Raw genomic sequence first — 14,401 nt, 5'->3', positions numbered from 1 at the left:
ACCTTAAAGGCCAAGTTGAAGGCAGATCATCCTGGAGAGAATCTATCTATGTGGTCACTAAGAGTCAACACCGACTTGACGGCACTTAATCAATCAATCTTTTAGCATGGTCTCTTCAATGATCTTGGCGTTTCTTGTACAAAATGGAGTGAGCAGGCTAGGAAATGATCTTCCAGAGCTAACTATTGTTGATGTTGCTCCTTTTAAAGCTAGATCTTGATCTTGTGTTTGATCTTTTCTCTTTCTTCTCAGACCTTCTCATTATTAGGGATGTGCCCAAACTGGTTTGGCGCCTCAGGATGGAAGCGTCGAACTGGTTTGGGCGGGCGCTCCCAAGTCAGTCCACTGGAATGGGCATCATTTTTGAAAAAAGGAGGACGGCAGCTGCTTACCTGCTCCTCCGCTGCCCCACTGCTAATCCGGGACTGGCGCTGGCATGCAAAAGAGCTTGCACGGCTGCTGGGAACAGGAAGCAGCCGTGCAGTCTTTGGCACGCCAGCCCCAGTCCTGGATGATCGGTGGAGTAGTGGAGGAGCAGGTAAGCACCTGTGTCTCTCCTTTTTAAAGGAACAGATTCCAGCTTGTGGCTGCCGAGCTGGCTTGTGCGCATCTCAACTCACTAGCTAACTCCTGCCAAGTTAAAATACTGCTAAATCTTATTTTATTATTGATTCTCCTCATACTCTGTTCATTCTTTCAGGTGTTCCATTTAGATTAGTGCTCTTTTAATTAATGTTCTGTATTCCTCTATTCTTTTGTGCTCTCCGTATACAGTTCCTACCTTTTCTGTACACAAAGGGGGTCATGTTTCTCTGTTCTAGATTTTTAAGTGATTACCTTTTTTCTTTTATCATTCAGTTCAAGGCGTTGTTTCTTTCGGATATATTGATTGCCTAACTTAGGTTAACCTTTCACCTCTCCTTCCTGCTCTTTCTGTTTTTCTGTTACATCAGGGAGGGAGAATTGCTAAAATGTATGGACACCCCTTTCCTTGCAAGAACAGAAGTGCTTTCTGCTCTCACTCCACCATCTTTGGATGCAAGCTACTATTTTTTAGAGTGGTCATTGCTAGGTCTCCTAGTAACTAATCCCTGCCACTCTTTTAATAAAGCAGTGAATAACAAAACCCACATATCTTTGTGTTGTGTATCAGATTGTGTTTAATGTGGCATTATCTGTTCTAGGCCCTGCTTCCAACACGGCGCTGGTTTAATACTATACTAGATGACTCCCACCTGGTTGTGCATTCTTATCTATCCAGTCTAGCTAAAAGGGACAAGGAGGGCCATCTTTTCTGCCAGGTAAGACGTAACTGTTGTTTTACAGAGGCTTTTTTGAACATCTCAAAACACTTGATCGCCTGTAGAGAACTACATTTTTCTTTGAAGACTGTACCAGTGGTAACTGGAAAATGGTGGCTGGTGATTATCACTTGTTCTTGGTTTATTGGGAGATTTGATACTAAATGGGAAGCACCCAGTACTGGAGCTCAACAGTTTAGCAGGTAATTTATTGAAATAGTTTTGTGTTAAACTGGAATGGTTCATATATGTCAGGACCGCTACAAACATGCTTTGAGGCTTGAGATCCTAAACGCTATCTTTTCTGCGATTAAGAATTTTGATTTCCTGGTCCTAACATCTAGGTCAAGAAATAGTTATGACTGCTTCATACATTTTGTACATTTTCTCTATAATTGCCTGTAATCTCTGTTCCTTCATGTTAATATACTAAACCAAACTTTTACTTTTTAAACAGTAATACTGGACCAGTAAGGGGTTTTATACTACATTAGTCTGACTCACAACTGCTCTGGCAAACATGCTACACAAAGGCTCTGGGATTTGGGGGAGTTTTCCTTAGGCTTCAGGGATTACTCATATTTGCACACCTGAACATTTCCTTAGGGTCACAGGTGTACAACATGCCGTTAAACAGTTGGCAAAAACCTTTTGGGAGTAATTGTAGGGTATAGAAGCTTGAACAACAAAGGGCATGCGTTCTCCATAGAGATGTTCACCAATTTTTAAAGTTCACCACAACATATATAAAACTAGTTTAAAACAAAAATATTTCAGTACTTTACAAACCTAGTCAAATCTTGTAAATCTTGGCATTTCCTGGTGTATCTCCCCTCTTGCTGAATGTATTCATTTAATTTTGGTTAAAACATTTCTACCCACATTTTGGTCTGAACAGAACATCAAGGCAACTTACAGGATAAAATATTATTTAAAAACCCCACTGAAATAGTGTTTTAAATCTAACATATCAACCACAAAGACATTCTATGGTGAATGAGAGTGTTGTTTAGATGATTGTCAGCATCCATTATCTCTCTGTTTATGGCAGTCAATTTCAGTGGGGCAAAGCGGGGGTGGGGAGTCATCCCCGCTTCGAGTTGCCCACGGGCCTTTCCTGTCTGAAGAAGGAAAAGCCCTCTCTGTGATTGCGGGCAGACCCATGATGGATGGATTGCAGTCCAAGGTTTGCCCACCATCACGGACCCTCTTCGTTGCAACCCGTGAGTGACGAGGTTTGTAAGATTTCCTCGCCTTTCGCCCCACCGCCAATGGGTATGGCAAGCCTTCAGACTAACATCTGAAGGAGCTTTATACTGGAAACTAGGTTCCAGATCCACCATACAACTAATAAACTTAATATGACCAGGATATATCCATGTGTGGTGTTGATTATCTTGTTATGCGTGTGTTACTTATTAATGATTCAGTAATTCAAATTTAATAAGAAACTAAAATAAAGGTACATTTTTGGTGTGAAAATGTGAAGCCAGTTTTTATTTTTAGTTCATTTATAGGCTACCCTATTTACCTGACTCCAAGACTAGTTTTTCCCAAGTTATTTGATGTTAGAAGTCAGGCGGACATCTTAAATTCAGAATCCTCTTCATTTTGGGTGAATACAGGTATTAAAAATACAGGTTAAATACAGGTTTAACTGTATTTAACATGTACTTTTAAAATGGATCTTCTTAAATTTAGGATTGTCTTAATGCACATTGCCTTCTCCACATATGGCTTCTAGAAGGTTGATCCCCTCTCTCTGATTATTCTGCTTATTTTCTTCCCAAATTGAAATAAAAAACACAATGTACCAAATTTATCATGAATTTTTGTTTCAGCTTTTAGACATGCTAAAATTCTACACTGGCTTTGAAATTAATGATCATACTGGAAATGCACTGACAGAGAATGAAATGACTACAATTCACTATGACAGAATTACTTCCCTCCAGGTATGTAATACTCTCCATTTCAGCAGTTAAAATAGTTATGGTTGCTCTTAATGTCTCTTTATTAATGCTGTTTTCCAATTCAAATATTTTTATGTCAGTGACACAGTGGTATAACCTGATAATGATTATCTAGGATTCGTTGGGGTGAGGGTGGGAGAACCCTGTAATATTGAAGTCTGACCTATTTATCATGTGTTTTTCTTTCTTATCTGGTTGTCCTTTCTGGTAGTTACTTGGCGTTGTCTCATACAATGTAATTCTTCAAGTTTTGTGTCTGATATGTTAAACTGTAGAATTTTGTACAAGCTCAATTGATGATTTTTTAATTTTCTTCTGGTTTTTGGTTGGTTTCTAGAGAGCAGCCTTTGCACATTTTCCAGAACTGTACAATTTTGCCCTCTCAAATGTCTCAGCTGTAGACACACGTGACTCCCTGGTAAAACTATTTGGACCTCTAAGGTAAGTTTCCTCTGTATTCGCCACATTCCACACTTGTTTTACAGATGATATAACTATAATGTAAGGAATAGCATATTTCACACTTTCATGGTGTTCAGAATTACTTTTTAGCAACAGTTAGAACTGGAAGCTTTTAAAAAACTTTATTTTAAGACAAAGCTTCAATACTGTTATATTAAATACCCTTTTAAATTGAATATCTTTACTAAAATGGTTGCTCGGTGTTGGTTGACCAGTAACGCAAGTGTAAAAGGCCCTTGATCCGAAGACTTGTGACAGAAGATCTTTTGTTTGCTCTTTCTGAATAGCAATTTCCCAACAGAGTTTAGAGAGCAGGATGAGGTGGGATAGGGTTGGTTGACTGCTTTTTGGAAGTTGAGATTAACCAAAGTATAAAAAGTTCTTCAGCTTATAACTAGGACTCTTATGTTTGTGGGGTTTTATTTATCAAAATAAGTTTTCTGGGAAAGTTATGCAGTTTGTCTCATCATTGCAAACTTTAAAGATGAATCTAGATGATGATCTGTCCCAAAAGCTTAATATAAGGTTCCCTGCATAAGAACTAGAGTGTTGGTTAGGCTACCACAATGTCTAGATAAAATCTTGGCCTGCAGACCAAGCAGAGAGTTCTCGGGTCTCCTTTCCTTCTGACTTTTTCAGACAACTCCTATGAAAATTCAGTCCTTTTTCTTTTATTCAGCCCTTTTTAAAAATTTCTTTCTCGCAACAATTGTGACTCTTGTAATTTGCTTTATTGTCCAGTACAAATACACTCCACCAGGTGGCATCATATCTCTGCTTATTGCCATCCTTACCTGAAGGAGAAGATACAAGCTATGAGAGAGAGTTTCTACTAGAACTACTGGTAAATTTTCCTAAACTTAGTTTTTCAGATTAGTTGTCTTTATTATTATTGGTTTTTCCACTGTGTTACCTCTTTTGAATGACATATGATCACTTTTTTAACAAGGTAGCTGTAGAATGATGACTGGAGCATGGCCAGAACCTAAGGAGTATACTCGTGAGACAAATGGGCCATAACCCAAAATTTGGCTTTTAAAAAGCCAATCTGGCAACCAATCTAAGCCATTGTTATGGCTCTGGGCCAGTTCTCCAAATACTTACAAGTTTACACTAAATGGGAAACTGGTAATCTAACTGTCTTTAGATTATTGTCAGTCTGAATTATCTATATGGAGGGAGAGGTTGGCCGCCTAGCAAGTTAATTGAGAAAACGTAACACAGTGAAGCAATAACCTGCAATGTACTCCTAAATGTACTCCCAATGTACTCCTATTTGTTGAAGTTGAACCTGTTTGTCTCTGTTGATCTGTGCTGATCAGTGATCTCTGTGTTTTCAAACTTGAGCCAGCATTTAAGGGGGAGTAGTCAACATGGTATGTGGCTTACCTGACGATTTCTAAGTTACAATAACTGGTTTCTGTTTCACAAGAAACATTTTATTGATATGAAAGATGTAGGCCAGTATCCAAAAAGGCACAAACATGCACATCCATGTGGGATGATAGCAAACAGGGTCTCCCTTCCAGCTTCATGGCTTTGTGTCACCTCAAATGCTGCTCTTGAGGATTCCCTGGCCTTCTATAATGGGGGTCTGGGGGGGAAGGGAAGGTAGCAGCCAAGGACTGTAGTACGAAGGGTGCACCATCTTTTAACATCCTGATAGTGGTACAATGAATTTTCAAATTATGTATCAAAAAACTTGTATTTGGATACATGATTTCAATAACATTTGCTAGGGTTCCAAATATAGGAAAGCTTGGTATTTGCAGGGGTTCCGTTCCTGACATTGCCACAGATGTTGAGGAATGAATACCGCATCATTCAAGTCAATGTAATCATGGGGCTTAGGTTGCTGGAGGCTGGGAAACTGCGGGAAAAATAGGCCAAAATGTGTGTGTGTGCGAAATAAAATGCCCTACTGTGGTCTGTGGGACTCCAGCAATGCCCTGCTCCCTAGTGCCAGAATCCAGGTTTTTTCCGCATAGAAAAATCATGAATGTTAGACTTTTTTTTTTTTTTGACAAAACAAGCTACAAAAAGACACCGATTCACAAAATGGCAGCCAGAAATTACCTCCACAGTAATTTCCAGCTGCTTCGGATATGTGGATTTAACCCTTTTTTGCCAGTTTTTACTTGCGTATACTGAGATCGGGTGTCAGTTATCCAATTGCAGATATATGAAACCATGGATGCCAAATCTGTGAATAATGAGGTCTTCCTGTACTCATTTTCCTGGATTTTGACTAATTTGTGTATTTAAATGTCATTTTGTACATTTTTGTATTTATTAAAATTCAATAAAAGCATAAGTGGGTGGGTGACTAAATTTCTTGGATTTTTCCAGCCCTATACCTCAACCTGGTGAACTGCTAGGAGGCTTCAGAATGTATATAGTTTCCCATTCTCAGGGGTTTCCTGTTTCGGTACATGCAGAGAGGCGATTATGTACACGGAGGCTCCAACTCCATTGGAGCACCCCCTGCCACATAGGAGCTTTATGTTTGCAGCAGAGTGCATTAGGGATGTGTGAATCAGTCCCACTTTGGTTTGGAGCTTAGGACTGGCAAAATGGTTTGATTTGGGTGGTTTTGGCAGTATTCCTCCAAGCTTTCCCCCAACCCTTTACTTATGTCAGGAGAAATTTTCAGCTATAGTGACATGGCTTCAGTTTGGAAAGAACTGCTGGAAGAAGTTCTTTATTTCCCTTTGCTGTGGTTCTGGGAAAGGCACAAGGTCTCTTGGAAATGCAGATCAGCCCCAGAAAAGACTATGATTCCGAAAGACCTTGTGCCTTTTCCAGGACTGTGTAAAGAGGAGATACAGATTCTTCTTATCACTGCAACTGTGCATTTCTTGTACCTGTATGTAAAGGGGTTGTGGGCCATGACTTCCGAAGCAGGCCCAACTGGCCTTGAATCAGTCAGCAGTTCAATTCAGGTCGAATGGGGCCAGATTTGGCCAAAGCGACCTACTTCACTTTGGAGACAAATACTGGCCTGAAGATTTACACAACTCTTTTGTGTAAGAGATTTACCTACAGGACTCTCAGCATAGCTTTGTATCTTTAAAAAAACCAAAAAACTTTTCCTAATAGAATGCCCATTAAAAATATTTTTAATGTTGAAGAATGTCTTAATGAGTTAATCAAGGATCTTTTAATATTAAACTTGCAACTTCCTGGAAAGTTCTCCAACCTTGGAGAAGCTGCTGCCAGACTGTGAAGACAATACTGAGCTAGATAGACCAATGGTCTGACTCCATATATGGCAGCTTCCTCTGTTCCTATGGAACACATTTGATTGAACTTACTTAATGCAATTGTGCTTAAAATCAAAATGTTTAAAATTTTCTGTACACTGGAGTGTTTGTTTTGTCTCCAGAATACTAATCCACTCTTTATTTTCATCCCTTACATTCTGGTTTGTTTGCTCACTCGGCTAACACTACTGAACTTCTAATTTATAATTATCCTACTCAAATGTCTCTCTGATATAATAATCAAGAGTAGTATGGGCAATGTGCCAGTGTACCACAATTGGACTGTATGTGTTGGCAGGTCATGCAAACTATTGTGTGATAATGTCGCCATGAAGCTTTGCTTATAAAATCTCTTTGCAATGTTGCTAATGCGTAACTGGACACATGCCATGCTCTCTGAAGGCCTACTCACACCCTATTCAAACCATGGTAGTCTTTCAGCTTACTTCAGGGGACTACTGAAGTAGAGTTCTATTGATTCTTACTTTACCCACCCCTCCAAATAAGTCCAATCCAAACTGATGTAGGTGACAGCCTCCACATGTTGTGGAGTATGTATATGTCTGAAGCTTGGGTGTGTGTGCATGGGCACGTGTGTGTTCATGTGTATGTGTGTGTTGCTGAGAACAGGAAACCCCATAAGAGAGTTTTTTTTAAAGAATAGAAAATACATAACATGACTGAAAGTTTATAAGCCTAACAAATTCACAGATTTGAAGGTAAATCTGATTCGACAGTGTAAACTGTTTCAGTGTCAATACTCATGCTGTGATATGCAATATGGTCAGGTGTTGCGCAAAGGATTTCCACAACAATTCAAAACACCACTATTTAGACAAGCCGAATGAATGTGACAATTGCATTTAGGTGACTGACAACAAGTCTGCCGTGTCTCTGAATTCATGGATATTTACCATATATTGGACATTCACTGTAGAATGAGTGCATGTGCGTGTACCCCAATGCAGTTGTAATACTGCCCAGTTGCCTAACCATAGTTGTTAACTGGGAGTGTGCTACAGTCTTGTACCCACCTCCCCCATCTGCCTCCCCCAGGGGACATCTGCCCCCTTGTTTTATTTATTTAACGTATTTATATACCACCATATATAAAATCTCAGGGTGGTTTGCAATCTAAACAATCAGCAGCTAAAAACCCCAAATCCTACAAAACAGCTTAAAATTACTGTAAATAAAACTTTAAAACATCATAAAGAGCCCCTGGTGGTGCAGTGGTAAAACTGCCGCCCTGTAACCAGAAGGTTACAAGTTCGATCCTGACCAGGGGCTCAAGGTTGACTCAGCCTTCCATCCTTCCGAGGTCGGTAAAATGAGTACCCAGAATGTTGGGGGCAATATGCTAAATCATTGTAAACCGCTTAGAGAGCTCTGGCTATAGAGCGGTATATAAATGTAAGTGCTATTGCTATTGCTAAGTGCTATAAATTAAAATCCTGTTGAAACAGGTGTGTTTTCAAAGTTGCTTTGAAAACAACCAGAGATGGGGAGATTTTGATTTCGTTTGGGAGTGTGTTCCAGAGCCACGGGGCAACTCTAGAGAAGGCCCGGTTTTGGGTCGCCACCATGTGAGCGCAACCGGACCTCCCCCAATGATCTTGATTTTCAATTTCAGAGCTTACTTGGTTAGTGCTAACATGGGCACCAGCATTTTCACTAACGATTTGTAGTGCCAAACCAAGTTTGCAAGCCTGCTTCAAACTGTGTTTAGCACTAACGGTAGTTAGAGGAAGTTTTGGTGCCCATGTAATGCTGACTATAGTTGGCTCTGACAGGGTGGAAGGAAAAGCCCTTGAGTCTGAATGTTCAGTGTTCCCAGTGGCATAATCCTAATTAGGCAACTGGGCAGCCTTATGACTGCATCGAATCTCTCTGGATGTGTGGATAGATGCATGCACTTATACTGGAGACTCTTCAAAGGTTTTTCTTAAACAGCTTATTGTATATTCCAGCATGAGTGAAAAAAGAAAATATAACTGTTCGAGGTGATATATGTTTGATGCAAGTAGCTTTTAATTTGAGCCTTTAGTAGCAGCTGATGAGAAATAAAATGCTTTCCTTATTTTTGATTCTTCCACTGTAAATATTGGTCACTCTCTTTAGTGTATGTTATGAACGCCCCTGTCTTTTCCAGGTGTCTCGACATGAGCGTCGAATTTCTCAAATTCAGCAGCTCAATCAGATGCCTCTATATCCCACTGAGAAGATTATTTGGGATGAAAACATTGTCCCAACTGAATACTATTCTGGCGAAGGTATGTTTGCTGCAAGACATTTTGATATTAAGTAGTGGTTGACATGCAGAGCAAGGAAGCCTGGGTGCATTGAGAGGATCAGAATAACAGCAATTCCATACTATCAGTGCTGGTGCACCAGGGAAGAGGCCACTTCTCTCTGCCACCTGAAAATATGTCCCTGTGGGTCACACAGCACCCAAGGACATATATGTGGAAGTGAAAAGGGCTTTTGGGAGGCAGGGGAGAAGCAAAATTGCCCTCTCCGTGTGTTGGGCTGTGTAGGTAGTCTCTTCGCTCCCTGTGATGGTAGAGCTTTTGCTCTGACTTTGTAACGCTGCAGAGAATGTGGACCAACGAAGCAAAATGCAGGCACTCCCTGTGAATTTAGTGTTTAAAGGAAAGACCGCTCCCTACTGACATACTTTGCGGTAAAGCAGAGTTGTGCGCCCGGCCCCATCGACAGGAATGGGTGCCGCCATTTTGTTCCCTCCTGCACATGAAGATGGCCAGCGAATTGAGGCTGGGGAGTGGCTGCTTAAGTGGCTGGCTCCCTTCACTCAGGCTCAGTTGCTTTGGGGCAAGGCATCTGCCCGCCCATCCTGTTTCAGTGAGGATTATCCAGTCGCCTTTTGGGGGGCAAGTAGGAATTTTTTGGGTCACACCTGATTGGCTTTGGGGAGGCCTTTTTTCGCCTGCTTCTCACTGATTCTCCTGGTAGGGTTTCATGGTTTAGGGTGTTTGGCCACTTTTCAGGTGAGTGTGGGTTGGGGTAGGTTATCTCATATTGGTGTTTGACTAGAGGACTGATTTAAGGTGAGTAGGAAGCTGGGGAACAGCCCTTATGGGTTTTGTGGCCCTTGGGCTGGGATCTGCCCCACTCAGAGGCTGGCTGGGCCCACCACTCAGTGTTATGTGGCCTGGGCGGGGTGTGGCAGGCTGTCCTCCCCTCAGCGGGAATAAAACCTTGCGGTGGTGAGGATGTCTGGACTTGGAGCCAGGCTGAATCAACTCCCAGTCCTTCGCCCTGCTGTGGGCAGTCCTCCTTGAGGCTGACTCACATGGGTGGTACCCACACTCTATTTAGTATGTTCTTCATTGCAGTTTAATTGTAAATTTAATTAATAAAAAGTGGCTGAAGTTCTTCCAATCACACGTGTCCTGTCATTATTGGGGACTGGGTGTGCAAAGTCCAAATGCATAGAATAAACTGAAGGAAGGTTAATGCCTACCTTTTCTCCACCTTTTCTTAGGTTGCCTTGCGCTCCCCAAGCTGAATTTACAGTTTCTGACTCTCCATGACTACCTCCTGAGAAATTTCAACCTCTTTCGCTTAGAGTCTACTTATGAGATCAGGCAGGATATTGAGGATAGCGTCAGTAGAATGAAACCATGGTAATTAATGCTACTTTTATGCTGAAGCTGTGAACTCGGGAAATACTCTTCCCTGCCCTCCGCCACCCACCCCAGGGTATGGTCTTTGCTGGTTTCTTCTTCTCGCCCCCCCCCCCCCCCGCCACTTTTCATGGTGCTTAGAAACTGCCCCATTCGATGGATGTTGGATGAAATGGAGTTCTCCCAAGTACAACTTGAATTCTTAAGTATGGTCTGGAAAGTTTGTTTGCTATCTAGTAAGGGAGTCTTTCCTTCTCAGGCTGTCTAGAGAAACTGGGAAGAGGGATAATTCCTCTTCTTTGTCATTCCTGCTGTTAGGCAGGTGACTGGGCAAAGGCCATCTGGTCCCTTCCATTTTGTGGTTATATATGTATCTTCAAATAATTTCGTTAAGTCTGCAAGGAGGGATGTGTGAAAAAATCTGAATGGGAAACTAATAGTTCCTTGTCTGATCTTTCTCTTTAGGCAATCTGAATATGGAGGAGTTGTCTTTGGTGGATGGGCCCGAATGGCACAGCCTATAGTCTCTTTCACAGTAGTAGAAGTGGCAAAACCCAATATAGGTGAAAACTGGCCTATGAGAGTACGAGCCGATGTTACAGTTAATTTGAATGTTAGAGACAACATCAAAGACGAATGGGAAGGTAGGTGTGTATCTCTCTGTGTGCATCTACCATCAGTCTGATGCCATCTTTCTCCAAAAAGGGACCCTAAGATTACTTGGGATGAATGTTAAGTAGTCATATAGTTATCATGCTTAGAGGCATCCCTTTTCTGTTAAATCCTGCTTTTTGAGTAGGGAAGGATAATGCTCACAAGCACTAACACAGATTAGTATTCCCAATCTGCATTTTTTTCTTGAATAGTGTGTCATCCTTACCACTCTGTAACCACCCAGTTTGTGAATACAACAAAGTGGTTAAAAGTTGATAAGGGGAAAAGTAACCAACTCCCAGTAAAATCTTGGCGTTTTTATCCCAAGAAAAGAACTGATGTGCACCTTCACTATCATGATACTGAAGTTGAAACTATATGCAGTACTCATTCTGTGTACTGTTGATTAGAATTCACTATGCTTTCCTGTATCCAGGGTGCAGGAATCAAAATGAGAATACAGGTACTTAAGAAAAAATTGATCCTACCAAGTCTGCATTAGTAGCAGAAATTAAACGTGCAAAGGGGTTTAACATAATTGATATCAACATTTCTCTGACTAAAGTACCCAATGTTGCTAGGCTTTGCGTCAGATCAAATGCAGTAAGGAAAAAAGGGGTGATTTTGCATCAGTATGCACAACGCTTGTACAGTGGCACCATCCTCTCCATGTTTCCGTAGGCAGCACTTGGCTGCTTGAGGAATTGACCTTGTTGACAAAGCTTCATAGAAACAAGTCTTCATGCTTTGGAGGATATTGACTTTTAATGCCTAAATTCCTGGTTAAATACAAAGTGCTGGTTATTGCCTACAAAGATCTTAACAGCTTGGGTCCAGAGTATTTAAGAGAGCGCCTTATTTGTCATGAACCCTGTCGCCTATTAAGATCATCTGGAGAGATCCAGTTACAGTTGCTGACGGCACGTTTGGTGGCAGCTCGGGACCAGGCCTCCTCTGTGGCTGCCCCAGGGCTTTGGAATATGCTGCTTGTTGAAATAAGTGATTTCGCTTGTTGAAATAAGAGCATCCCCATCTCTCTTTGTTTTTAGGAAAATATTTAAGGACATACCTGTTTTCTCAGGCTTTTAACAGAAGTTTTAAAAATACAATATGTTTTATCTGTACTCTTGTTTTATTAGTTTGTGAATTTTAACTGTTTTAATATTTAAATTATAAATTATGTGTTTATAATGTGTACATTGCCTAGAGATGTCTATATCAGGTGGTATAGAAATATCATAAATAAATAAATAAATTCAGCCAAAGGCCTTTTCACATAGGATGGAATTGTATATCTTTTTGGTTGCATGGCCTGCTGCAAATACAGAGGATGACCTAAAAATGAATTTGGTATAGCAAAGATTATCTCTCTCTTTTTATTGGGATGCTGGCTTCAATCCCAGATCAGATTCTTGTGAGTTAATAAATGTTCCCATGTTAGGAAATCTTACTGCGATGTGATAAAGGTTGGTGAGAACATTATGTACAGTATAGCAAGCTGGTTGCTGTACTAGAACTGATAATGGACAGTTTGAAAGTAAGGAGGATCAGAAAGGGTAAGATAAATTCTAAACAATATAGCTTCACTGTCTTTCATTTTCTAGTGCAGTGTTTCCCAGCCAAACTAATATGCCATGGGACTCCACTAGTGTGCTGACTTGCTGATTCAGAGCTGACTTGCTCTGAATCAACTCCAAAACCATGGAGTTTAAACTCCCTGCTTTTCAAGCTGATTTGGCCCATAATGCACCGGGAAGGGTGGTGTAAGCTTAAACATATCCTTCCTGATGCATAAGGGAGCAAGTTTAAGCTCCCCACTTTTGGCGTTCACTCACTCCATTATGCCCCAGGAACAACACGTCCTTCCTGGTGCATTATGGGCCAAATCAACTCCAGGAAGGATGCAACGGATGGCTACAAATCAGAATAAAGAGGAGGAAGGAAATTCCAACAAATAAATTGTGTGGCAAGTTTGCCGTCACAATAAAAAGTATGTGTTTTGGGAGGGTGGCAATGTGTTCCTAGATAGGGAGAGGGACATGGAGGGGTGTGTGTGTGTGTGTGTGTGTGTGTGTGTGTGTGTGTGTATATATATATATATAAAAATATAATATGCGCTTTGGGATGAAAAAGGTGGGGAAACACTGCTTTTTAGTAGACTAGACTCTGGGATACTCTGCTTTCCCCCCAAAGCTTAAAACAATTGAATCCAACATATGTAAGACAAGACACACAAATATAGATATTTTGAAAGTCATCCTATGCATCTATTCTAGTCCTTCTCTGGAACCAGGAAGCAACTCTACATGCATTATGTTCTGACCGTTCAGCAACATGTTTAAATGTTTGCATTGTCTTCTTTTTTTTGGCAAGGATCTCACTTAGTGAAAGAGGGTTAGTCTGTAACAGGCTGTCTTGCATTAAGTTTAGATGTGGAAAATTAAGGCTCTAATCCCTGCTCACTTATGAAGGTCACTGTGTGATCCTGTCCAACTTGCTTTCTCTTCAACCACCTCAAATAGTAGTGAAACAGTATAAAATGAGAATGAACTGTAACCTGCCTTGAGCCTTTCTAATGGAGAGAGAGAGAGAGAGAGAATGAGAATCAGTGTCTAAATGTATTGCTTAACTGAGGTTCAGGAAGGAGGGTAGCACACTGGTGTTAAGTCGAACATCAGTTTTCTGTCTTTCTGTAAAATCCATCCAGCTAGCCTTGGTGTCAAACAATTCTGCTTATACTTGAGATCCTTGTAGATTAGAGAAATTATTCTGTCTATCTATCTATCTATCTAACACATTTGTATACTCCCCAAAACTTGCATCTTATGTTCTGATTGTGTTATCATGGTACGTTGAGCTTATTGCCAGATTTCCACAAATACCCTCACAGAGCAAACTTTTCCTGGCAATCTTCATCTATGGACAAGGACAAAGCAAGATACATGCATGTATACAAATAATATAAATACATTTTGATAATAGCCAAAATAACAGAAATAAGGCATTTACTATCTGTTTTAAATGTCTTTTGAAATCTGTTTCTGTACAATCTGACTTTGCTTTCACTGACCTAATTTTTTCCTTATTACCCCTTGAATCTC

At 40.7% G+C, this 14,401-nt stretch overlaps 1 protein-coding gene across 2 annotated transcripts in view; it reads left to right on the top strand.

Annotated features, from left to right (window-relative positions):
- The window catches only part of AQR (aquarius intron-binding spliceosomal factor), an 88,062-nt gene that overhangs the window by 32,781 nt on the left and 40,880 nt on the right, over positions 1 to 14,401 (top strand). For both annotated transcript variants that reach the window (XM_053273402.1, XM_053273393.1), the window contains exons 11-17: positions 1,185 to 1,301; positions 3,143 to 3,256; positions 3,612 to 3,715; positions 4,478 to 4,580; positions 9,152 to 9,272; positions 10,505 to 10,646; positions 11,112 to 11,290. In XM_053273402.1, coding sequence (XP_053129377.1) covers positions 1,185 to 1,301; positions 3,143 to 3,256; positions 3,612 to 3,715; positions 4,478 to 4,580; positions 9,152 to 9,272; positions 10,505 to 10,646; positions 11,112 to 11,290 — 880 coding nt within the window. The remainder of the gene's footprint in view (positions 1 to 1,184; positions 1,302 to 3,142; positions 3,257 to 3,611; positions 3,716 to 4,477; positions 4,581 to 9,151; positions 9,273 to 10,504; positions 10,647 to 11,111; positions 11,291 to 14,401) is intronic.

This window comes from Hemicordylus capensis, chromosome 1 (assembly GCF_027244095.1).
Source record: "Hemicordylus capensis ecotype Gifberg chromosome 1, rHemCap1.1.pri, whole genome shotgun sequence".
NCBI classification, from domain to species: Eukaryota; Metazoa; Chordata; class Lepidosauria; order Squamata; family Cordylidae; genus Hemicordylus; species Hemicordylus capensis.
This window is presented reverse-complemented; position numbering and strand designations above follow the sequence as displayed.